Genomic DNA, 27487 nt, shown 5'->3' with positions numbered 1-27487 from the left:
ACAGCTACCCACAGTGCACCGCTCCTGAAATCGATGGTAGCCTTGGACCATGGACACAAGCAATCGATTTTGTGATCGCATTGTGGACGCGCAAAACAGATTTTATAACATCGGTTTCGTAATATCGGTTTAAACTACTTCGAAATAATCGTGCAGTGTAGACGTAGCCTGAGAGTCAGGAGCTCCTGTCTCTGCTTCTAATTGCTTTTGTGGTCTGGAGCAGGACACTTTACCCTAATTTCCCCATCTGTAGGATGGGAACCATACCTATAATTACATGGATATTGAATGGCTGAATCGATGTTTGTGCAGTGAAGATATGCATTATGAAGAATAAATATCTTACTTTTACACACAGAGTATTTCCCCCTTTCTTCCTCGTTCTCATATATCAGAGGTTCTCAAATTGGGGTTCGGGACCACTCAGGGGGTCTTGAGGTTATTACATGGGGGGGTCGTGAGCTGTCAGTCTTCATCCCAAACCTTGCTTTGCAGCCAACATTTATAATGGCGTTAAATATATTTTAAAGTGTTTTCAATTTATAAGGGGGGTCACGCTCAGAGGCTTGCTATGTGAAAGGAGTCACCACTACAAAAGTTTGAAAACCACTGTCATATATATTAGATGGGGTAGGGTGGGGTGGGGGGTCAAAAGGGGTAGGTGAAAATGAGTTTTTACTCATCCACTTAAAGCACATTGCCCTTCCATCTGCTTTACACTGTACATCACCACCTACTGTTTTAGATGGAGATGATTTTCAAGTCCTTAAACTGTTGATAATGATGTATGAAGCACAAAACAAAGCCAGAGTTTCAAAGAATCATGGAGCCTTCAAAAGGCTGAGAAGAACTAATAATATGATTTTGACTAAATACAGATACATGCAGCAAGAAGCTGCCACTTCTACCAAATGAGCTCTCCTTCTGGAGCAACCTTTTAATTTCTTGCAGTTGCACAAATGATATCTTCTAGCACTGTGTGTTAGAGTTCAAAGGAGACAGCGATCAGAACAATATCCTGATACTCTCGCCATGTTAAAGCACTTAGGAGAACAAGCTTCAAGGTCTCAGCAAGAACAAGACTTTCAACGTAACACAAAAAACATTATGAATTTTAAACAAAACAAATCCAAAATGTATTCCGGTTTAGCTAAAAGTTAACTAATTTTCAAGGACTGCCTGTCACTCTTAAAGAGAATAAATATATACAAGGCAAACGTCCAAAGATTAGTTTTGGCTAAGACTGTTTGTAATAAGAGCGTAATAATAATATTAGTAGAGGAAGTGGTTGCATCCTAGGATTGAGTCAGGCGAGCTGGGCTTCTAGTCCCAACTCTGCCACTAGTTCACTGTGTGACAACAGGCAAATCACTTATTTTCTCTGAGATATTGGGGAAGGCGATTTCACTCTTTGATTTGGGGACTGGCTGTGTCAGATACTGGACACAGAATGTGGAGGGTATCCTTACAGGACACCAAAGCTGATGAAAATCTTGTAGGAAAAACGAAGTTGAATAAAAGTGAATTGGAAAAGATTCATATCTGTGCAAACTACTTGCCCATAGTCTGAATGCTACTGATCCAACAAGATGGAAAGCTGAGGCAGGTACTGGATAAATTAGCTCTGTGTTGTTGACCCTACAATACTGCAGAGTAATCAAAATGCCAAAAGCTATAAGCATTTAACACCTATATATCTTTTTCCTCATACAGGAAGATTCCAACCTATCCCAGCCATTTTTAAAGCCTAATTTTCACTGTAGCTCAATTATGAAAGCCCTTCAGCAAATTTTTAGGGCTTTTTCAATCAATGAAAACAGAGTGGGAAAAATAAGAAAAATCCTTCATGGAAAAGGGATTCTGCTTAGTCTTTGGAACTTTTTTTTAATTAAAAAGACATGTATCTGTCTCTCATCAGCATGAAGCCAAGGAACATTTCTAATAGTTTTCAGCTCTTTTGCCATCTTATATTGTACATATTGCATCTGGTTTTACAGTAACATTGGCAAAATACTGTTTACCTGGATAACTGAATCACTACAAAGATATATAGCAACCACTAAAGAATATTTCCACATAGTTAAAAAATCAGAGGAAAAAGACGGTTACTCACCTTTGTAACTGTTGTTCTTCGAGATGTGTTGCTCATATTCATTCCAAGTAGGCGTGCGCGCGCCGCGTGCACGTTCGTCGGAAGAATTTTCCCCTAGCAACACCCGGCGGGTCGGCAGGCGCCCCCTGGCGTGGCGCCTTTGCGGCACCGTATATATGCCCCTGCCGACCCGGCCGCCTCCTCAGTTCCTTCTTGCCGGCTACTCCGACAGTGGGAAGGAGGGCGGGTGTGGAATGAATATGAGCAACACATCTCGAAGAACAACAGTTACAAAGGTGAGTAACCGTCTTTTCTTCTTCGAGTGCTTGCTCATATTCATTCCAAGTAGGTGAATCCCAAGCCTTACCTAGGCGGTGGGGTCGGAGTTGGAGACTGTTGAATGCAGAACAGCCAAGCCAAGAGCCGCATCGTCCCGGGACTGCTGCACCAAGGCGTAATGGGCAGAAAAAGTGTGCACTGACGACCACGTGGCTGCACGACATATGTCTTGTATAGGCACACGGGCGAGAAGGCAATCGAGGACGCTTGCGCTCTCGTGGAATGAGCGGTAACTCGTCCCTGGAGAAGTGTGAGCCAAGGCATAGCATGTTTTGATGCAGGCCGTCACCAGGATGAATATTGTTTGCGATGAGACAGGTGACCCTTCATCTACCTGTCTTGCGACGGCAACACGAAATAGTTGGGACGTCTTTACGGAAGGGATCGGAGTGCGGTCAATATGATAAAAACGCCACCGTCCCCCCGATGGGACAACATCGACCTTGTGAATGCAGACTCTTGCTCTCTTGCGAGAACGCATTGAGGTTTGGTAAAACATGGAAAGGAAAAATGTCCTGGTTTAGGTGAAATGGGGAGACCACCTGGCAGAAGGCCGGATGCGGACGGAGTTGTTAACCTTGTCTTTATGGAACATCGTGTATGGTGCGTCCGCCAAGAGCGCGAAGATTGAGACTCTCTGAGAACTATGTAGAAACGGGTGAAACGCTAGGGAAATGTGAGGTGCAGCTAAGCCGCACTCCACGTTTCCAACGACCGATCAACGGCGATAAGAAGGAACTGAGGAACGGCCGGTCGGCAGGGGCATAATATAACGGTGCCATGCAAAGGCGCCACGCCAAGGGGGCGCCTGCCGACGCCGCCGGGTTGTTGCTAGGGAAAATTCTTCTGACAACTGCACCCAGCGGCGACGGCGCAACACCTACTTGGAATAATATGAGCAAGCACTGCGAAGAAGAATGATATATTTTAGGGAATTCAATCCCAGATGTTTGAAGCAGGAAAGGTGAGCAAACCTTTGTAAATCCATCAGGACTTCCTTCCCCAACCACCCCAATCTAAAAGCCTTAAAATGCAAATGACTTTGTCCTCGGATGTGATCTTGATTGTAAAGATTTTGTTTGGTTTCTTTCCTCCCTACCAAAGACAGAAGGGATAGCGAGTGAGTCTTTAAACTCTCAGTTCTTAAGGCTGTTAATATTTCACATTGCCAGCAGGGAAAGAAATTAAAACTGCCAGCAGCTATCCAGATAGATTTAAAAATCGCCTTCCCTTCCTCCCTCCCTCCTTTTTTCTTTCTGCATCCCTTGGCTTCAGAGAATATTTTCCCCGCAAATTGGTTTTAAATTAAAGGAGGTGATGAAAGCAATGTGCCGTCTCAGCATTTTCCCAGGTGCACTTAATCTAATTTCATTAAGGAGATCAGGACAGATGATCGCTACAGTCGAAACATTAAGTCTGTCCATTTTTGTATAAAAAACCATTAAGTCTGTCAAAGTGTCGGCGGGTGGGCTGTTTATTATTGGAGATGAAGGCGCACTTTGCTTCCCCAATAAACTGTCAGGAGTAGTAAACCACAAATTAAGTCAGCTGCTGCCAAAGATTTAGGCAAAGATCTCCAACTTATTTCCACACAGGTGTGAGAAAGGCCAGGGAAATAGAGCCCTTAAGTAGGTCTGTGAGATTTGGGAACCATGTTTCTTGTGTATATTTGCTATGATTTTTGACAAACTTCCAGTCAATGCAATGCAATGTTGAGACGGGACATCATGGGGTATGGTAAAGCTGAGTCATTGACTCAATATGGTTTTAAATTTCCAGATGCCAAATGGCTGTAAATTGGCACTGGTAAGTGCTGCAAAGTTTCTAATGCTGAGTTTACCACCACTTTTACCTACACTGCATCCTGCTCAGTCCCATCATCTTATTCTTACACAGAAGTGAACTCATAAAATCTTCATTCAGCCATTTTTCCCTTTTAAGTGTTTTTGCAGCTGTCAACACACCGTGGAGTCATGATGCATGGGTAATAATAAAAATATCACACAAAATTAAAGGAAACCCAACAATACAGAGAAAATACAGCAAACTTCTCTAAAAGCACAGGAAAAAAGAGTGAAGGTTTCAAACTGAGTTTTCAGGCATTACGAAGCTCAACAAAATCTATTTGTTCAGAAGGACATCTTGTTTCTGATCAAAAAATGCAGTTTGGTAAATAGAGTCAGGATATTATGAAATGTCATTAAAGTTCTTTACTTTTTAAGTTAAATTTTCTTTATAGTATATACAGAATAATTCTTGATCTCAACACTGACCCATGCACCAGTCCAGGCTCCAGAGTACAAGGGCTGATACAACAGACTCCAATGACTCAGCTCTTTGTGCATTCCTAATCTTTAAGCTGCTCTAGTAGACAGAATGCAGCACACCTAGAACTCATTTCTGGACAAAGTAATCAAGAAGCTAGGAAAAAATAGTCTCCAGCATCTGTAACTTCTGTTTTTTTGTGAGACAGAGTTTTGTAGTTCTGACAGCCTCACCTGGACTTGTGTGAAATGCACTTTGCAGTCTGGAGCTTCCTGGTTATTTGTGCCCCAGAATATTTTTAATGAGAAGCCAAAAAACTGAGCATGCATCAGACACTGGACAAAGAAAGACTCGTGTGGAGAATGAAAGCTTAAGATGCAGTCAGTCAACCTGAGAACTGAACAGAGGGTTAGGTTTGGTTTGGGAACTGACATAGATTTGGATGGGTATTTACATTGCCCACCCCTTTTGCTATTAAACAAACATTTTCAGCTGACTATAGAGGGCCACTGATGAGCTACAAAGTGAGTTCTCCATCCAGTGTTCCTTCACCAGATGGTGAACGCTGAACATCAAAGACATAGTGGAAATTAGTGGAGGAAATGGGGGAAAAAACGTTCACAAAAGGTTTATCTGAAGAGACTGTGATTACATGTCAGGAATATTTTGCTCCAAGAAGCATTTCAAAAATGACCTTTGCAAGACTCTTACATCACCCACACTTGTACTAGCTCTCTGTGTCCTGTGTACATCTGAAGACTTTGAGCAGTGCTGACACTGTACACTATTTGGAGCAAGGACTGTAAGCGTCATATATTCATAAGGTACTGAACACATTGTCAGTGCCCAGTAAATAACAGTAGCAGGGTGAAGTAGAATTTGACTAACTAAATTATGGTGTGTGAATAAGGTTTAACAAACGGGCTACAAAGGAGCCTGAAGCAAACTTACTGTGCTTTTGCAAAGAGCACTGTGAAAACACTATTTTGGCAACTCCACCAATGCTCTTTTTAATTTTCACTTCAAGCTCACATATTACTTACTTGAAGCTCTCCTACCAGAGCTAGAATACAAAACTGAATTGCAGCATAAACACACAGCGAACATTTAATTAACTTGGAAACATAATGTCATTTTTTCTATGTCTTATTTAGCACCACATTAAATGAAGAAATGCCTGATATCTAACCCTTGATTTGGAGAGCCTGCTTATACCCAGCGTCCACACAATTAAACTGACAACCCATAATTTCACACACAGCAGATAGAAGCCCAAGAATGAAAGAACATGAACGCTGAATTACTTCAAAAGAAAGAAATAGGCTTTTTTTTAAAACACGGTCTTGAACATTGTTATAAAAAAAAATCAGAACAACATTTTGGTGTAATGAGCAGAGCTTACTCATTCCCTTGTTTTACGCAACTTGACTTTTGGCTTTCTACAGAACGCCGTTTAACAGAGCACATTACCAAGCTGCTAGCCACTTTTCATAGTGATGCTAAAGCAGGTAAGAGACAATAAGTGGAACTGTTGATGGTTTATATTACTCTATTATGTTAATGTTCACTAAAGTATGCCATAAGCTTTCTCATTACATGTGTATAAACCAATTCTCTGTGGTGTTATTCCTGTGTTAAATGCTATAACTACATAAATCTTGAATTAATGGAGACTTTATAGTTCCTGAAAATGAAGGGTAATTGCTATCTGTTAATGCTGTTGTTGCTATTAAAGGAGTATATATTTTCTGTAACAATGTTTATGGACCATGCACCTCACATAGCAGCTATTCCATGGTGTGGAACATAGTGTTACCAGACAAACTCCCCTCCTCTTCCCACAACACCAAAAAAAGAGGATAAACTCTCCACAGCTACCACAAACTACTCTGTAATTCTCCTAACGATGGCCGAGTCCAAATCCATGCCCGTCAGTGAACATAAGGCAGAAATAATGGGATTCACATTACCGTCTCTGGGAATGCATGGTTTGCAGAGCTCTTAGTTTCTCTCAGTGGTAGAAAAGCTCAGTGTATTGTTTCATTTTTTAACAAAAAACCACAGTTCTTCGAAAGGATGGAAAGTGGGTGCAAGAAAGTATCTCCCCATTTGCCTCCCTGGAGAGTTCTGTGGTGAAACAGAAGCTTGAGGTAACAGCTGGTGGAAATTCGCAGCACTCTCCCTCAGAAAGTAGAAGGGGCGGATTAGCAGACTTCAATATACCTACCTGAAGTTTTGTGCTTTTAAAAACAGCAGAGTCATCATTTGGAAACACTGTCACAATCTGCCAGCAGACTGCACCTCATGCAACTATCACTCTTCCATTCTGGTTCATCTTTTTTATAATTAACTGTGCTCTAACTTGATTACCCTATGCCACTGCCCTCTAGAGTACTGGATGTGACTGCATAAAGGTAAAAACTATGAAGTGTTTGCTTATAGCTACTAATACAGGGAAGAAGAATTACAAATGTTGCTCTAACGTATGCCTTTTTAAAATGTTGGGCGCTCTAACAACCTATATATCTATGGGCTAAATAAATAAGGGATAAGCAGTAGGCAGCGGATAGAATATGGAACTGGGAGTCGGAAGACTTGAGTTTTATTCCCAGCTGATGCCACTGAGTCTGTGTAATTGTGGACAATTTCTCCTCCCTCTCATTCCCTCATCAATAAAATGGGATTGCAGCTGCTACTAACCCACCTTAGTGAAGTGATTTGAGATCTACAAATGAAAAATGCTATGTAAGCACAAAGTATTTTATTATTAAATGCTGCCCTGCATTTAATTAGTGTTCAAACGGTATCTGTGCATGTATTATAAATAAAGATGGCACAGAGAGCTTCTTGCTGAGCAAACAGCAAGATAGGATCTCTCTGCAGCACTTTAAAATGCTAAGAAAGGTGCAGAGTCCATACCTCTTATCCCTGAGAGAGTGCAATGTATGGGCTAGAGCATATGTCTAGCCCTACAACTGGCTGCAAAGGGCAGGAAATGTTATTAGGGGGCACACTTTGCTAATGTTCTGAGGAGTAGAAATACTCCCCAAGTCCCCAGTGTAATCTCTCAGGCTACCATAAGGCATTCTTTGTCGAGGCCACTCAGGTCAGCATTTTGATAGCTCCTTGTTGCATCAGTCAGGGCAGGATTAAGATCTATAACCAACAGTTGTCCACTTTGGTATAACATCAGATGTAAACAGAGCCTGATTCTCCATGTGCTCCATGAATTTAGTGGGAATTCCACATGAAGGGCATTTGCGCTATAAGGCCCATTGGAAAGACTGAAATCCCTCCACTTAAGTATAAGCACCATTATGGCTGATGTGCTACATGCATATGTCTTTGAGGACACAAAAGGCAACCTTACTTAATGCCAGAGACCTACTTAATGAAACTGATGTCTTGCCTCATGTCTTTACAGATCAGAGAAGAGAGATAAAAAAAAGACAATTGCTCTCTCTCCCTTTTTGGTACAGAAAGTACTTTGATTAGGTAGGATTTACTAAAAGGAGGGGGTAGTTGGAACATGCATGAGACTGGATGGTCCAATTACAGATATATATGAAATCCTATAATAATGGTATGGGATGCCACAATGGTCTTTCATTTGCTGTAAAGGACAGTAAGTTACCAGCCAAACACAATGCCGCTTCCTCTAAAGGTAACCTCAGATCCCACATTCTGAAAGCTAATCAATGTTGTTCAGATTTCAATTTCTTCACTACAAGGTGAAGTCAAACCTAATCTAACAAACGTCAGTCTCAGGCTAGCTGGGTCTACCAGTGTAATTTAGATAATCATTAATAGCATAGCTGCATAATAAAACTACATGTCACTTACAACTTCATCTGAGGTTTGACTGGCAGATCTTTTAAACTGTTTTCTAAATGATTGCTTTTACTTTCTCTGATTGGGCAGTGTAAGAAATGTTCTAACTCTTTGGTACCCAAGCTTTGGGGGAGTAAATTCAATCTGTTTCTCTGCCCAAAACCACCCTCTGTTATTATTTATCCTTATGCGGAAGACAGCCTTAGAAACATATGCTGCAAAAACAAAATGTATGCTGAAAATGTCCATTGTAAGTTTCATTCAAGAGCCATGATTAAAATATTCCTCTTTGTTTAAGACTTTTTGCCAAAATGTATCTGCTGTTTCATTCAGGGAAAATTAGATATTTGAGTGGACTTTTAAAAAATACAATGAAAAAATTAAGGACAGCATACATTTTCCTGGTTTTAAACCCATGCCAAAAAACAAACAACCCTCACAAAATTTAGTTAGCATTAGCTTTCAGTGCAGCATCTTGAATTCACTTCTTCCTACAGTTACAGGCAGTTGTGCTGCCAAACTGGATATGGAATTTCAGAGCTCAGCCTTTACATTTGTAATGCTGATCCAGTGGAATCCGTGCATGTTGTTGGTTCTCATGCATGAATATAAGGGACTGGAAAAACAAAGAATAGAAAAGGTTTGATGAAGATTTAACCTGAGACTAATATCTGCTAAAACAGATGGCTATGGGGATGCTGAAGATTTTAAATGCTTGATGTTCAAAAGCACATCGCAGTTGCTGCTTCCAGTAGGGGTTGTCTGTTTTCATTGCAAAGGTGATGGTCAAGCACAAGAATGAAGGTCAATGGGATGAAACAAGAAGTCCCTATACATATACCAAAACATATTCCTATAGGCTCCCACTGTCTAACATCCGTATCAAACAAAAAGGTCAGAAAAATCATTGCTGCATGATAAATATGCATGCAACATGACAAAATACTCCCTGACAGTTACCTATCCTCACAGACAGAGCAGTACCAGTTGTCCATCTTCTAAACCCATTACAAAACTGACATGTTCAAAGGTTATTATAAATAAAATATTGGCTCTAGAGGAGTTATCAGGGAAGTCTTTCTCTGAAACAAAAAGATAGTGCCAACACAGTGGCTTGCATCCTACTAAACCCTGGCACATTAATCAAGAAGGGGTATTGTGTTAGGAACAGAAAGCTCGGCTGCATGTCTAAGCTTAGGGCAAAGGCTGAGACTATCATCTTGTGAAGCGGATACAAGTTACTGATATTTCTAAATTTGACATGAAGGCTAAAGGAAAATATTATGTTATTGTTAGATTCATTTTTATTTTTCTCGTAGGGGAATTTCCAAGCTAGTGAAGCATATGGAAAAAGGGAATTCAGTCTTACCTTATCGTCAATATCACTCTCGCTGTCACACTGCAGATTAGAGAAAGAGAGAGAGAAAAGGCTTCATGAAATATCTGTATATAAATGAAACTCCTGCATCATCATCTACAATCTTTCAGGTGGCTGCTTAATAGATATTTCAATGAACAGAGAGTACACTTTCATTGTACGCATTTTACATTGTCAACATAAATAAAAAATGCAAAGAAATAGCAATTTCCTCTCTTTTTTTAAATAAAAATACAGTGTGCTCGTAGTTGAATTAGATGTTCACACACAAGTGGGCTTTAATCAAGTGAGACAATCAGCTATGTGTTGCAATAACCATTGGATGTCACATGGATATTTCAACACAAATCTTGCCCTCTTTCCATCCAAAACTCTGGAAATGTATAGACACAGCTGTGGATGCTCTAGTGTGATAAGCACTTTATCATTTAATGAGGAAACTGTGAAGGTGGCAACAGTTTCTAAATCAGATTAGTAGCACCCATAATGGTAATTTAAAAAATATATCTATAATAAATTATTTTGAATAGTGTATCTTAAAATGAGATTGAGAACCCAAGTCGAAAAGTGTTTATTTAAGGAGTTCAGAGTGAACTCTTTTACTGTTTCTGAAAAGAGAATATTTCATTTTCATTGCACAAGTGATGGCAAGATAACTTGAGCTCTGAATGTTTAGGGGTGTATGGATTTCATAGGCCACAGGTCAGAAAGATTTACATTTGCAAGATAGAAATAAACCCACACAGAGTGGAAATGTCTAGTTGTTGTGGGCTTCTGGATTCCACTGGAATTTTAGTTCACCACACGTGGATATTACAAGCACACATTTGCAAACGGAGGTCAGGATGGGAATCCATGTTGTGAAATGCTTTATTGGGGCTCAACAAGCTGAGATCATGCACCACAAGTATGAAAACAGGCGGTGAGAAATTTGCACATTTGCATTACCGAAGAAAGAAAAGGAAACCTTTCTTAGATCATCTAGTCTCCATCTTCTAATCTCCAGAGAGGGAGGATTGTTCCTTACTGTATAATAGGTCAGTTTAACTGGAACGTTGTGAAATGTCATGCAGTTATACTGTGACACTCTTGCCTTTCTGTGGTTTGCCTTAGAAATTACATAGAAATCTCTCCTTCCTTTTGGCATCAGAAGTGGCATCCCCAAGTGCCAGAAGGCTCCTATGACTCTGTATTCTTTTATAAGTACAAAGCACACAATGAACTTTGTCATTCGTCAGTCATGATTCTATAGTTAACGTTGCCACAAGTTTCCACTCTAAAGCTTATTCTCACCTAACTTTTTGCAGTAATAATATTCCCGTCTAAAAATGTATGTGACTTATGGATGGGGGGCGGGGAGGAGTCAATAATTTTTTGGCTGTTATTTCAACAAACATTTTTCAAATGTTTCAAAATTCTTTAAAAAATGACATGCCCCTTCCCTTCTTCAAATTGTAATGGCCTCTCCTGGTTTTCAGCCTCCTTTCACTGACAAATGCCACAGTTTTAAAACAACACGTCCATCCGTGCACTTGTGTCTGTCACAGTTTTGAAGAAATAAGAATTCAAAGCAAAAAAGCTGGTAATCTTGGTTAACTACTGATTTGATCTCTTTAGTGATGCTGCTGGACAGAGACTTAACCATCTATCAGCAGCAATGGGCAGTGGTTAGGTTAACCTGGGAAGACTCTGCAGGTAATGTGGTGTTACAGGTAGATCAGACTTAGTCAATTGAGTGCTTCAGCATCTAAACCTTATGAGCAAATCTAGATGTGCTGGGAGCCTATTTTCAAGTATAAAAATGTAAGCAATTCAATAGGATGTGGGACTACGGAGCTAAACAGGATCCCATGGCAACCTAGGTCTCCCCTCACAGGCCACTATAGGTTTATGCAACCCTATTTTCACTTTTGAGCTCCTTTTACCTTTTTAAAAGAAAGAAAGGAAGGAAAATCATAACATATACACTTTGTTAAACTTTCAGGTGCCCTTAAGGCTCAGCCATTCTGTTAACTGCAAAAAGACAATTACCTTTTCTGTAACTGGTGTTCTTCAAGATGTGTTGCTCATGTCTATTCCGCAGTAGGTGTACGTGCTTGTCACGTGCACCAGTGCTGTAAGCTTTTCCCCTAGCAGTACCCGTACGGGGAAGCGCCCCTCACGATCCCTGGAGTGGTGCCTGCCTGGCGTGGTATAAGGGGAGCTACACGCTACCTGCACCCTCAGTTCCTTCTTGCCAGAAAAACTCTGGCAGCGGGGAAGGAGGGTGGGATGTGGATAGACACGAGCAACACATCTTGAAGAACACCAGTTACGGAAAAGGTAACCGTCTTTTCTTCTTCGAGTGATTTCTCAAGTGTATTCCACAGTAGGTGATTCCAGACTGTAGCTGCTGGAGGTGGGTAGGAGTTCATAAGTTCTCAGGACGGCGTTCCGCCCTGCCACACCCGGCATCATCCCTGGTTTGGGAGACTATAGCACAGCGTGAGAGGAACGAGTGAACTAAAGACCATGTGGCGGGCCTACAAATGTCCTGAATAGGGACGTGGGCCACAAAAGCAGCCGACAAGGCCTGCGCCTGCGTCGAGTGTGCCCTAAAAATAGGCGGCAGGGAAACACCTGCCAGTATGTAACAGGAGTGGATGCACGGAGTGACCCAGTTGGACAGCCGCTGAGTGGAAATCGGCCGGCCTCTCATGCACTCAGATGAGGCGACAAACAGCTGTGAGGACTTTCTGAATGGCTTGGTTTGCTCGAGGTAGAAAGCCAGAGCCCTCCTCACATCGAGCACGGGGAGCCGACGTTCCTCATTAGTTGCGTGATGTTTGGTGCAAAGGACTGGTAGAAAAATGTCTTGACCCATTTGGTAGGCGGAGACCAGCTTCGGGAGGAATGCAGGGTGTGGACAGAGCTGGACCTTGTCCTTATGAAACACATTATACAGCGGCTTGGAGCTCCGAGACCTGCCTGGCCGACGCGATAACAACCAGGAAGGCCACCTTCCATGAGAGGTGAGACCACGAACATGTGACTAGCAGCTCAAACAGGGGCCCTGTAAGCTGAGCCAGCACCAGATTCAGGTCCCACTGTAGGACCAGGGGCTTAGATTATGGGTAAAGCCGGTCCAAACCCTTAAGGAACCAGCCGGTCATAGCATGGGAGAACACCGTGTGTCCTTGCACTGGGGGATGGAAAGTCGAGATGGCTGCCAGATGCACCTTGACTGACGAGGTGACCAGATCCTGGGCCCTCAGGCAGAGGAGGTAATTGAGAATAAGCTGAAAACTAAACTGACTACGGGTACTACTGCACGGACAGTTCTGGGGACAAGCTGCAGCAAGGCTGGAGCTAAGCCGTTCCGATGCACCTTCACTGGTGGCAAGAAGAACTGAGGGTGGGAGAAGTGCGCAGTTCCCCTTATACTGTGCCAGGTAGGTGCCACATCAGGGGTCATGGGGGGCACCCCCCCTACAGGTACTGCTAGGGGAAAAACTTCCGGCACCGGTGCACATGGCGAGCACACGCACCTACTGTGGAATACACATGAGCAATCACTTGAGGAAGAAGAGCTAAATACATTTGTTCCATGTTATATACAGTGCACTCCATTTATAAGAATCAGTGATACAAGAATCAACCACAGATAGTGATAAAAACCACGGGAACAAAATCATTCCTAAACTAACTAAAATACGCCGCTTATAAGAATCAACTGCTTGTGAGAATCAAATCATCCAGGACGAATGTGATTCTTATGAAAGGAGTACACTTGTATAAAGTAGCAAATATTTAATATTGGGCTCTTCAATTTAGCAGAAAAATGTATAACTTGATCCAATAACTGGAAACTGAAGCTAGACAAATTTAGATTGGAAATAAAGTGTACATTTTCAACAGTAAGAGTAATTCACCACCGAAACAATTTACCAGCAGTCCTGGTGGATTCTCTATCACTGAGCATTTTTAAATCAGATTGATATATGCTCTAGAATTATGTTTGGGAAGTTCTATGGCCTGTGTTATACAGGAGATCAGAATATATAATTCCTCTGGCCCTGGAATCTATGAATCTATGGAAAATACAGTAAAAATAAAGGATGTAAAATTCCTGTGATGCTGCGATAGCCATGCATGCCTGAACTAAAATTCTGGAAAGAGACAATCCTAAAACTGCAACAAACTCAGAGATATGCAACCCTGTTCCCTTCAAGAGCTGTGCCCATAGAACCAAATGTCACAAGATAGGCTGCATTACACATTTGTATTTTGCACATCTTCAAACATTAGCTATCAAATCACTACCACTGTCAGGGTAATCTTCAGAAATCACTGCAAGCCATTGCCTATTGAACAGTTCTAATGCTACACATTAAGCACACAGTTAAATATTTTGCTAAACTGAAGCCTAAATTCTCAGTGACAGAACGTTCAAAGATGCTGTTGCCTCCTATTTAGACCTTCTACTTTTCGGCATATTTAAAACTTCACTAAGGAATAACTTCATGCAGACTGGTCCTTAGCAAATAATTTCCCACATGCCTTACTTTTCAACTTATGTTGCTAAATTTCATGAAATAAACAAATAAATAGAAGGGGTTAGTGTCACTTCTGGAGACCTGGGGTTTCCACATCATGTTTGAAGATCAAAAGACAAAATCACTTTGTTACAGACTCTCATCCTAGTTCCTAGCCCTAGCGGATGTTTGCTGACATCAGAAAGACTCTCACAACAAAGCTGTGCACAGTTGGCAGGTATCTGTTCTGTTGAGGCCCAGGACTAAGACAGAAGGGGCACCACACCTTGTGATTAAAGTGCATTGGCAGCACACTGTATGTAGGCACCTGCCTGAACTTGAAGATGGCTCAACACAGTACTGACAAAGCAACAAATTCACCGAAAAGCTTAAGAGAAAAAGAAAAGGGAGATAAAGTAACAGCAGTAAGCTAATTATTGTCTCTATAAATACACTATTTAGGGAGATTGGATGATTTAGGGGATTGGGAGACTTTCATCTCCAACTGAGTGGTCAAAATCCAGCCTAAGTCAGTAGTGACCAAAAGCCAGTATCATCTAACAGCTGTTTGGAACTCAATATGAAATAGATTAGGTTAGTCTAGTTCCTATAGTGGAAGGGGTCTATGGCCCCAAACCAACATCATAGTTGATACTACCTCTTGTGGTCTCTGTGGCCGGTCTACACTAGAAAATTAGGTCGGTTTAACTACACTGGTCAGGAGTGTGAAAAATCCACATCCCTGAGCAAGGTAGTTAAGCCCACTTAAGTCCCTGTACAGACAGAGGTAGGCTGATGGAAGAAGTCTTCAATCGACCTAGCTACTGCCTCTCAGGGAAGTGGATTACCTGCGCTGATGGAAGAACTCCTCCCATCGATGTAGGTAGTGTCTACACTGAAGCATTACAGTGGTGCTCCTATACACAAGCTACAGACTGAATGGACCAAAAAGACTGAGTTACCTTCTCACACTTAAGCCCCTGTCTATATGACACTGTGGCTATCATTTTGACTGCTGTGTCACTTAGACTTGCACTGAGACGGGATTAGTAGATTCACCGGTTTTAAAGACAGAAGAGACTAATATGATCATATAGTCTGACCTCCTGCATAACACAGGCCAGAGAATTCTACCTAATGCTGCCTGCATCTAGGGTGACCAGATGTCCCGATTTTATAGGAACAGTCCCAATTTTTGGGTCTTTTTCTTATATAGGCTCCTATTACCCCCTACCCCCTGTCCCGATTTTTCACATTTGCTGTCTGGTCACCCTACCTGCACCTAGACCAACAACTTGTGGTTGAACTATGGCATATCTTTTAGAAAGACACCCACTCTTGGTTTAAAGACCCCAAGTGATAAATGACTCACTAGCTAAAGTGGTGGCAACAGCTGGAAGTTTCTACTCATATGTGCTGAATCTACCTCTACTATGGATTAAGTGGGGCAGGCAACAGAAGGAATTTTTTTTGAAAATTTCCCTCCTTTAAATAGGGCCCAAACGGTAGCCAATTTGAAACAAATTTGAAGTAAATCTGAGAGGTAATGGGGTGGGGGGGAAGGTTGCACTGTTGATATTCTATGTTGTACTGGTTCTGTAAATGTGGGACTTTCCAGGCTACCAACTGACCACCTTGCAACAGCTCTGAATGTAATTTAAAAATTTTACATACAAACTAATTTCAACTTCTTGTTTAATAATTCGGTATCTCACAAGCATTAATAGACATTCGTGCTGAGACTTACTCAAAAGAATCCAGTTGTGCCACTTGATATAAATTCTAATTAAGCAAGCCCAAAAAAGTCTTATTTTATTTTAAAATAATTCTTAAACATTTCTTTAAAGTTGATATATTTTTGCCTTTTAGTCATGCCAAGATATTTCACAGATTTGCAACATAAATGTTAGCCTTTCTAAACATGGGAGTTTAGTTCAAAGGTTTTTGAAAGCAGATTATTTTTTGAAATAATTTTGGAATGTTAATATCCATTATTATCCAAATCTAATGTGATTTCTAGGAGTTATAAGTATTAGTGGCTTTGGAAGATTCAAGGTTGTCTCTCTTTTTATAGCTGAATAGTGTATAATATCAAAAAAATTGAAAAAGGCACCGTAGAAAACTAAAAAAAGTCTTACCTGTGCTTTAAGGGGAAAAAGCTTTAAGGGAAACTTGCTTGCTTAATACAGATCTGGTAAGCTCACAAAGCCATAATGAGTATAAAAATCCATTACAGATGGCTTGCATTACTAAAAGGCGCAGAACTGCCTTATTTAGATGCCTAATTTTGCTCTGTGCAATACACAACTTTGCCTGACGTAGATAAGTGAACGCTGTAAAAAGCAAGTGAACCATCAAAACTGCACTCTAAATTTTATAAACAGACATACAAATGAAACAAACATCTGCTATTTGAGGATAAGTTTTTCAATTCAGAATCTGAAAATATGCTATAATTAATTGTTTAAAAACTAAAAGGAAAGCAAAGATTTTAATTTCATTTTAATTTACATTTTCCTTAGTTTAAACACTAAGGCTCCATGAAAAAGCCAGTGAAGCACCATGTGGGTGAAGAGCCATTTGCAAATTTGGCTCCATCCCCATGAATCCAAATGAAAGATGTTGCCTTTAAATGGACTATTTTGGACAACAAGCAACAACTACTTTGTTTATCTTATAGACCAGATGAGTGAGGTTAGATTTCTTTTCCAGTCCTGCATAGATTTAAATTTACATAAGCTTTACTCATATGAGTAACCCCACTGACTTCACTGCGACTATTCGAGTCAGCAAATGTACACAGGTTCTTAGTCTTTGCTGGAATTGGGCTCCAGTCTCTGTGATTCTACAAAGAAACAAGCCCAGTGCGCTCTATGTATGTTAACCTTTGAATCAAACCTGCTAATAGAACTAAAAGAATGCAACAGCATGCGAGAAATAATCATCATTATCGGTGTATAATTTGGACTACTGATCAATATAAAATGACCTGGAAAATGGAGCGTGTAAAAACAAGCTCAAGTTCTGGAAAATGGAGGGTCTGCAACAAACCCAAACAGATTTTCTTCCGACTCCCACCAATTCTCAAAGGAAATCAATGGCCAGCTCCAGTGAAAAGCCAAGCTACAACATTTATTAAGTGTATGGGGTTTTTCTTAAACAATTTAAAGAAACTTACATTCATGTACACATAAAGAAACAGGAACTCTCAGGCTGCTGAATGTGCAAGAATGACACAAAAAAAGAAGCAACTACAGCAAAAGCAACTCTGCTTGTGGAAATACATGAAAAACAAAACCAATGTCATCTTTTCCTGCCCCATCGTCCCAAAAAAATAGATTTCAATAGATCAGTTTAGTTTCTGTGGTAACACACTTCAGTATTCTTATGCCCCTCTCCCCACTATAAAAGAAAGGCCTTGGGTCAAAAGAGAAAGACCCATGTTTTCTGTTGAGATGAGGTTTAGATGAATAATTAAGTAATAGAGAAACTTCAAGTTGACCCATAGGATTCTCAGGGACCTATAGAGAAAAGGCTGTTCTGGGATGATGGGAGGGGTTCCAGAGGTACTCGCAAAAGAACTAGCAAATTAAGATGGTGTAAGTCACACAACCAGTTTCCACACAAACTTTGCCTAAGGAATGTCAACAGCAAAGGAATTAAAAAACAGCTCTCCACAGTTTTACCTCCCACGCAGCTGTTGTCAACGGGACAAAAGCCCTTGTCAAAATACAAAGTTTAAGAAATGTAAAGAATGGCAACTGTTGACAGCTATGGGGGCTCACTGAAAGACAAAAGCTTCAATTACCTGGATATTACTAGAGGCCTGTTAACACTCCTGGTCTATAAGCAAAACTGTAAATAGCCCATTGTACTGGGTTCATACAGGCTTGTAAAGGGATTATTTGCTGAGTTTTGCCAATTGCCTCTTAATTCCACCAAGAATGTTTGCAAAGCAGACCCTAATTGCCCCAGAGTTTGTAAACAGTTTCTTCCAACACAGGGCTGGAGTCAGAATCCTTCCTGCAAGGGAAAGTTAACAAAAAAGAAAAATACAGTGGAACTGGCTCAATCTGCCACACAGAGGCTATAAGTGCTTCCCATCCTCCTGCCCTAAATGAGGCTGAAGTGAACTTTCTAGGAGGAGGAGAGAGGCAAACAAATGGATTGCAGACAGTGCATTGAAGAACTGCTGGGAGGAGACTGCAAAACCAGCTATTAAATCAACATTGAAAGCAGACTCGATCACAATCTCATTGACTGCTTTGGTGCAAGATCAGATTCAGGATGAGACAGAGGTTGCTTTGGAGGGTAAAAGTGGTGGTTTTCTACCTTCCACACATCAACCCAGAATTCCCTATGCACCATTATTTGCCCCCACTATCTTGCCTCATGTCCGAGCAATCAGAGACAAGGCAACTCTAGAGAGTGCAGGCTCACGGCCCTGCTCTTCTGTGACTGTTGTGCAAGTGTTGGTGGTTTCAGGCAGGGAATAGTTTCAGTATGACATCCCCTATGCTTCCTCAAGACCTGGAGTTAGGGTTGGCTGAGGCTATGAACCCAGCGAGAGGTGAATATGGCGGTTCCTGTGATGGGAGAGGGCATAAAAGGACAAGGTGGGCTGGGTCCTTGTGAGATTTCCAGCCTCAGCAGGACTTCCAGGGAATACTGGGAGTCTCAAGGGACTTGGCATGAGATGTGGAGCTCTAATGGGAGCCCTGTACTCAGAGTCACTTCCTGTTTCCCAGTGGAGACAGCCAAACTGATGCTCGCAGCTCCTTTTGGCAGGTGCCCAGTGCACAAATTTGCTGATTTAGGCTAAAAAAAAAGGGTAACACAGTGGGAAACCTGAGGACATCTTCTTATGAGATGGGGAAAACATGTCTAGCCCCTGGGGCAAATGTGAACTAGGGGCCAGGATATTATCCCAGAATTGTGGAGTGACTGACGGCAGCGCTAGCGGGGTTGAGGGTCAAGGTCTCCTCTCGCCCTCTCTCACCTCAACCCCTGTAAAGGGGAGGATGGTTAGCAGACAGGTAGAGGCACCCAGAGACACCTCTAGCATGGTGACTGGCTTCTGTTGTGGCGATAGCAGCCAAAGAATTGGCAAAGGCTCAATGAGGTGCGAGTGACCGGTCTGAACTGCTCCGTGACAGGAACCTTGGATGTAATTTGACTAATAAAGTTGCGGCCTGGTTAAAACCCATACCACATGTGTCCTTGCCTTCTTCCATGCGGTGAGCACACCAAAGCTGGATATGTCAGTGATTTAAAGATGGACAAGGAGTTACTTCAGCGCTGAAACATTCCGGTTTAATATTTGGCCTGTACAAATCAGCTTGATAGAAGAGAAAAAGGGACTAAGGCTCTTAAGAAGCAAGAGCAAGTATATCGATGGAGAAGGCCTTGTTTTGTAATATAAATTGGACTGCTGCTTGCAAGACAAACTAGCATTATCTCCATTCTGCAGTGAACTGAACACAAATTGCTAATCCTTACCACCACTCCATACACACAACTGGAAATGGGGGAAATATGAATTTTGCTTGCAACTGGTTCAGATGACATTTAAGTAGAAATCCGATAGTTCCAATAACAACATATGATTAGATATTTAGAGGTTAGCAGAACTAAGCCTAAGTATACACTACAAACTTTTGCTGGCATAGCTAGATCAGTCAGAGGTGTGATCCTGACCGACACAGTTGCATTGGCCAAAACCCCTAGCGCAGACACAGTTCTACTGGAAAACATAAAGGATTTTGCCTGTAATAAGCTGCATCCACACTATAGTGCACCTGCACTGGCAAAATGCTCCTAGTGTAGACCTGGCCTAATTTTCATACTGATGTGACATAAGACTAGAAAGGTGTGCACCACAGTTTAGGATGCTATTTACTGATACATTTTCTGGGTTTGTATGTGTGCACGTTTGTCCATCAATTGAAGACTGGAATGGAGGTTTAAAAAAAAAAATCGATCAGATTTGGTCAGAAAACAGCCCAAAATAATAAAACCAAAAGCCTTTAATTGCACCTTTTGTAGATTTTAACTCACTAGTCTATTTAACAAACACTGCCATCTTGAATTGAATATGGTTTTTGAGGGGGAGAGGGGAAACATTATCCTTAGGACGATGCGTGGATGTCTCTGCCTTAAAACAAACAGAGCATAGTCCTGATCCTCCTGATTCGCACAGCACAACGAGTAGTAATTTTTTCTACACCCACTCGTACATAGCTCACACACCCACTCATAGTACTAAAAGATGGCCACAATATTGTGCGGTTATTATTTACAACCATATACTGTTATCTCATTTCCTTTTAATGGCCAGCTTGCTGGAAACATCTGGCTCAAAACCTTGCATTGTTTAAAACCAAAATAAAATAGTATATCTTTTTAAAGACTCCTCCCCCCTTGTTCCCTCCCCCTCATGCCCCCAAATTAATTCTCCAGAGCTGCAGGGAGGTGCTTATGGCAATGGCTGTGAATGCGCATGTAGGGGTGGTTGTTTCCTATTAAGTTTGGCATCAGATTCAAGTCTACAGGGACTTGCTTAAGATGATAGGAAGAAGGAGTTTTATCATGAGCCAAGTTGACAGAAAAGCCTACTAATAGGACTTGAAGCATACACACGAAAGAAAGTGCCAAAACATTACGCTACCACCAAGTGTCAGAGGGCCATTGATTTATTGCAGCAATTTTGCCACTGTGTCCTTCTTTATAAGGTCCCATAAGTCCTTCCTGCTGGCAAGAAAGCATGAGCTGCTGCAGCTAGGGGAGAAGTTTAGATCCACAGCACAGAAACTGGCCAAGAGAAAGGGGGGCGGGGGTCGAAAGAAGGAGGAAATCGAATGTTGACTTGAACTTGCCCCAGGCAGGAATGAGTCCTCTTAGGTCCACTGGCTCCTTGACAGTTTGATTAACTGAGTCAGGGCCTCCCTATGGGTAGACCAGCTTAGGCTTCTGAGTACCAGGGTAGAGCTGTAAGAAACAGATTGAGCCTCAGGGCAGCAATTTTTTCCCCCTTCTCTCCTCAGCATCTGGCTAGGGGAAAGGGAGGTTATGAGCACTACAGATGTATATGCTGAGCCTTTGTCTATGGAGGGGGAGGGGGGGGGGAAGAGAGAAGAACAGCACGAGTGTATTAGCAGTGGCAGCCAAGGGTAGCCCTGAGCACTATAACTAATTTTGAGGGGCAATGATGCATCATATGGTCTGTCTGCTGTTTGGTCTGAGGGGGCGCCTGTTGTGAAGCAGCAATCAAGAGGACATTTTGTTAAGTGACCAGCAGCTGTCATTTGCAAGCTGAGAGGAGAGAAAGAAGGGGCGGGGGAGGGGGTAACATTGTACCTTGGAGGCAGAGCACATTAATCCACCAATCTGCCTCAGGTTTAACTCTAAAAATGCTCAGTGCCTCCTCCACTCTATTACCCTTCCTGAAAGATGCATTCCTCTCATGAGGCATGAATCCGTCAGACAGTGTGAGCTTCCTTACCTCTCTGGGTCAAGGAACCAATGCTAAAATACTGTTTAAGTCTCTTTTCATTCCAAAAATCAAGTTGATCTGCTGCAGCTTCGGGTCAATCCCTCAAGGTCTGTTCCCCCCCCCCCCTTTCCTTTTCATTAGCACTCATAAATGAAGGAAGGAAGCCCCTGACACCTAGTCATTTCATGCTGTACAAAATAAAAGACAGTCCCCTGATGATCCATGCTAGGATCTATTAAAAGGGGGTGGGGAGGAGGAGGAGGGAGAGGGCTAAGAAAGAAGGGAGAAGAGAAGGGAGGGAGAAGGGGGAAAACCTCAACATTTTTGATTTTTTAGGATAAAAGCTGGAGGACTTTGTTACAAATTCTAGCCTACATCAAAATACCTTAAATAATTCAAAGAACATGTTAAAGGGAAGAAACTGAATGTTGCTCTGATGTTCAGTTGCTGAAACGCAGAATATGACTCAAAACACCACAGCCTGTTAAGGGAGAGAGCAGCCTTGAGCATTTCAGTTCTTTAGAAAAATGTCAGAACCTGTAAAAATCATAATTTCCAGCAACTTTTTTTTTTTTTTGCATGATGCAAACTCAGTGAGACTGAAATGTAGGTTTCTGACAAGCTGTTAACAAGACAACTTTAGAAATCTGTCTGGAGCTCTCAGGGAGATGGCTGCCATTTCATAGCTTCGAAGAAGTTCATGACATGACAAGCAAAAATCAGGGAACAGAGACCTAAAAACCACGGTGTAATTTTCATTTGCTTCTGTCGTGAAAGAATTCAGGCAGAAATATTAGAAGGCTGCACAACTAAAAAAGCCAGCAACTGGAAAATCATTGCTTAGGTTTGACAAGCACATCTTTTTATGCTGAAAATGGGATTTTTTTCCTCTCTTACACGAAATAATTTTGTTTAAAAAAGGATTAACTTCAAATTATTTCATGAGCTCCTCAAGGATTCTAAGAGCTGCCGGTTCTTCAAACTGTGTCTTAAAATGATCCGGTTAATATGAAACTTTTTCTACCTTTAGGGAAATATAAATGCTGGTGCCACCTTTTCTTACGGCACACTGCAAGCTTCTGCTCTACTCTAGAGTAACCCGACAGACACTGCTGTAATACAAGGGCGTTTAATAAAAACAAATTCATATAAACAAAGCATATGAGCACCCCATGTCATCCAAACAGTAGTGCTCACACCTCACTCAAGAGAATCCTTCTAGGCTAACCAAGCTGGAATCACAAAATACAGAACTGAGTTAAAGAAGGTCTGGGGGTTCACCACACATCTGGCATCAGGCCTTAGTATACCAGTCAACAGGCCCTCCACGACTCTTTGAAGGGACTAAAATGGTCTCTCTTTCAGAATCTATCCATGCTGAAGCACAATTAGACATAAGTGGAAAACCTACATGGTAGAATCTGTGATCATGAAAGGGAGACCAAAGGTGAGAATCTGGCTCAAAATCTCTTTCTATGTAAAACTGATAATCTGAACACGTTTTCTTACATTGGATTAGCTCCATAAATGTCAGGACACCAGGCAATGCATCTTACTTATGTTGTGTGTTCCTTAATTCAACTTTCTAGGTACTGCTAACATACTCTTTCAGCCAAAGTTGTGGATCTAGCTCTGGCATCCAAAATTGAAAAGTTAGTCTTCGTTCAATTCTTAACAGTGTTATAAGTATGGACCTCATAGCATAAATGCTGAGATTCATGCACTGACAATTTGACAAATTTCCCCCTCCATTACAGTGCTTTGACATTATAGTGATAGATGCTTTAGGGAACCCTAAGACAGACAGTCACACATTTTCAACACCATGGTTAATTACAGCCTGCACTAGCATGGAGATAGAGTGGATGATCCAGTAGATCATGTCTATCGCTACCATCTATGATTCTACGACTGATATAAACGGGGAACCTACCTTTGGTTTAACTAAGGGACAGAATTTGGCCCAGTATTTACATAGACCAGGCAAACAATGAACTGAAGTTTTTTCATCCCTTCCTCTTTCAATTCTTTTCTACACAGCTCAGTGGTGCAAGGCTGCTTTTGGATAATTGAAAGGACAGTGCACACAAAGTTGAATGGCTGACACTGCATTTCACCAATTTACAATGTGGCGGGAACCCTGACAAGAAAAGAAGTCTGGTTTGTCCCTCTTCAGAGGCAATGACAAGTTCTTTTCATTCCCCACTTACTATGGCATTGTGTGGCCTGTCAGTCATTTTCTTTTCATTAGGCAGACGCTTTGGGAGACATCACAGTGTCAGTGCTCTACATGGGCTTTTACTGAGAAGCTAGAGAAAGATCCATTACTTCTTTTTTATTCTGTAGTTTTAAAATGTGACTAACCTCATCCGCTTCTAACAGGTGGCTCATCTTACCCCTCCTTCCAAACAGCCCGCTTGTTTGGGCATTCCTACCCCCTTGGTTCTACCCAAATTAGCTTTATGAGACTGTGGTTCCCCAATATCCTCATACTCCAAGATGGCTCCTTAGAGGAGAGAGTAAAATGGAGATAGAATTTTCAGTTACCCTGCCAGTCCCATCATCCCATCCTAGCAGCTGTGTATAATATTCAACAGTGACCCAGATGTTAACATGAAGAAACTCTAGTCCTCGTCTGCAACCAGCAAATATTAACTCAAAAAGCAAACTATTTGCAACGGTGAAGGATGAAGACAGTTGTGGTTTGACTACATAAGCCTTACTAAATTTAAAGAGGAAGGTTGAGTTATTTTGCATTTGACAAAAAGGCATTACATCACTTCATTATATTGTAATCCCTCACCGAAACCATAGCTATCTATCCAGATATAATTTTTTTCTAATTGGGCCTTATCTAGTCCAGGTGTACATTTAATTGTTATATATGTGTCATAATAGGAGAACAAAAGGAGCATAAAGCACTAAAACACTAAGAAATAACAAGCGTTTGTTAAATGTGCCTCTGCTATGACTGGAATACATTTAGATATTCTTAGCTCTCCTGCAGTATTGCATGTAACTCTGGGAATTTCATTTACCTATATTTGGTGGAGAACATGCATGGCTGTCTTTATTAGTTGGCAGGAAGCTGTTATAGGAAATTTCAGCAAGAAACTCAGTAGATAAAGTGCTTTTTAATCCATTAATATCATAGTTAATAAAACTGACCCTTCCAGAATGAACAGCAACTTGTGCCTATGGAACATGCTGTGATTTGTTATTACTAAGTCATGGGAATATTTATTTTATTTTACTTTATAAATAAAGAGCTGAACTTGTCCCATTTGATCATCCTGTCAACTTAACTCCTTTGCAAGCCATTGCTTCTCCCCATCCAGACACATTCTTGAAAAAGGAGAGCTACTGGTTTTCACATGGTGGCAATGAACCCACAGAATGGGCTACACATCAACACATGCACTTAGCCACACATATGCACAACGTGTGTTCCAAGGCATAGGAGAAGTTAAAAGAAACTGGGCCAAGACTGTTTTTAAAGAACTTGTGCCCAACATTTTCAAACTTGGATGCCTAAAGTTGGGCACCTAATTCCAAAAAAGGTGTATTTTAGGTACCCGACTTTGGGTATCCAAATTTGAAAATGCCTATGGTTATGTACATTATTTTTGGCATAACGTTCAATTTGGAATTTGGACCTGAAACTTAATCAAAGGGAGAAGGACCTAAAGCATTCCCTATTTGTCTTAAATCAGGAAAACAAAATACACTATATAATAATTTCAGTGGATGTCCTAATGTTAGGTGACTCAGATACATGGTTCTGTTAAGGCCTTTTACCTGTCCAAAAGGAAAGTCTTTGGTGCTGCCACATGTATGATTTAGAATACTTATGTATAATTAACATTATAATCAATGTTATGTAAGCCCATTGCTATTTAACTCATAAAAAACCTGTTTGCTGTTGTTGACAATAAAGGATAAACCTTATAAAACTACCAGTCATGTCTGCATGAACATCATCATTCAATCTGGTTAATGATTTGACACAACCAGGGAATCATCTACAGAAGCCCATTTCCTCTGTGAGGCAGCTGTCAGCGTATGTGCTAGAACACTTCAACCACGGTAGTTGAGGGAAGGACAGCCTGGCCTTCTTGATTGTACTAGTAGGTAGTCCAGGCCCAGGGCAAAAAAAATTTACTAAGATGGCAGCTGAAGAACATTTTAAATCCAAGGTGTAAAGGGAACAGAAAGTTTAGATGCATACAATGCAACTCTTCAACAGTCAAATTTGAATGGATTTCTTTCTTTCACTCCAGCCCTCAAAGCTGTAGAGACAGGCAAGTCACAGAGGTGAAGGAAACCATTGCTAGTAGAGCTCAGGTGTGTATTTTTACTGAATGTTATGCAATGAAGTAACAGAGGACTGGGCCCCTGTCATTAACCAGCTTTTGCCTTGAACTACTGAAAGACAAATTTGAAGGTTTCACTTTAGATTAGAAATTGTAGGTGCTTATCTGAAATGTTGAATACTCTCCACCATCTCATCTCATCCATTCCTTCACTTCCCATTCAGTAACCTCTGGTTACACAACTTGCTCTTACCAACTTTCAAATCCTCAATGCCCCACCCAACGTTAATAGTCGACGGAAGTGTCTACCTACCTTTGCATTCTATTTGCATCAGCTGGAAAGGCAATCTGGCCTGCACTGACCTGAAAGATGAAGTTTGGAGCCTCTGGAAAGTTCAGAAGAAGCCTAACGTGCATTTGAAACCCCCTGCAACTGACCCTCCTGCAACACTTAAAATTAGTTTGGGGGGTCAACCCACTTTTTGTTGTTTTTTGCCAATTTAATACTTTTATTTATTTTTACGTACATTTTTCCTTCAGAGCAAATGTCTGCTTGGATGGATTGTTGGATGTTAACAGCTAGGTCTCTGCAAGCAACCTTACAACAATGAATGCAAGCCCCAACTGTTTGATAAGCCTTTCCTCAGTAGTGATATCTTTCCCCAGGACTAACTCACAACAGGATGGTTGAAAAGTAGAAGAAAAGAAGGAACACCTCAAGAGGAGGAGAAGTAGGCAAAGAATAGTAGATTAAAGAACAAAGATAACACAAAACAACCCCTTCTCCCCTATTGTGGGCTAGCAATGGGATGGGACTACAAATATAGCCCTGCTTCCATGCTCACTGCTACCTTTAATTGCTATTCAGCATAATTACCACACCTTAGAAACACCTACGATTAGATTAGATGGAACAAACTAGTATGTATTAGTCATGAAGCCAAAAAACATTCTATTAAGGAAACTGATTTCAGTTGCAAGCAATTAGTATAAGCAAGAGTGAATATAAAAATCTGTTTGAAAAACTGGAAAATACTTTCATGCTGTCCATTTTAACCATTCTCTGCTTAGTATGTTGAAGTTAAGAATACAGGCGTTGTTGCTGCGATACATGGGAGGTACAATAGTGCTGGGAGTAAATTTTGTACCTGTTGTGATTTTCGTCATATTGCATTTTGGTACCCCAGGGCCATTACATCTGCTGAAAAATGGCTCGCAGCCACAAGGAGCAGTAAAATGCATCAATAACAACTCACAATAATA

At 41.2% G+C, this 27487-nt stretch overlaps 1 protein-coding gene across 15 annotated transcripts in view; it reads right to left on the bottom strand.

Annotated features, from left to right (window-relative positions):
• The window catches only part of FBRSL1 (fibrosin like 1), a 758110-nt gene that overhangs the window by 209599 nt on the left and 521024 nt on the right, over positions 1–27487 (bottom strand). For all 15 annotated transcript variants that reach the window (XM_075060074.1, XM_075060073.1, XM_075060072.1 and 12 more), the window contains one exon: positions 9897–9926. In XM_075060074.1, the coding sequence (XP_074916175.1) occupies positions 9897–9926 (30 nt within the window). The remainder of the gene's footprint in view (positions 1–9896; positions 9927–27487) is intronic.

This window comes from Chelonoidis abingdonii, chromosome 22, assembly GCF_003597395.2.
Source record: "Chelonoidis abingdonii isolate Lonesome George chromosome 22, CheloAbing_2.0, whole genome shotgun sequence".
Lineage (NCBI taxonomy): Eukaryota > Metazoa > Chordata > Testudines > Testudinidae > Chelonoidis > Chelonoidis abingdonii.
Note: the sequence above shows the minus strand (reverse complement) of the source record. Positions and strands in the feature narration are given on the sequence as shown.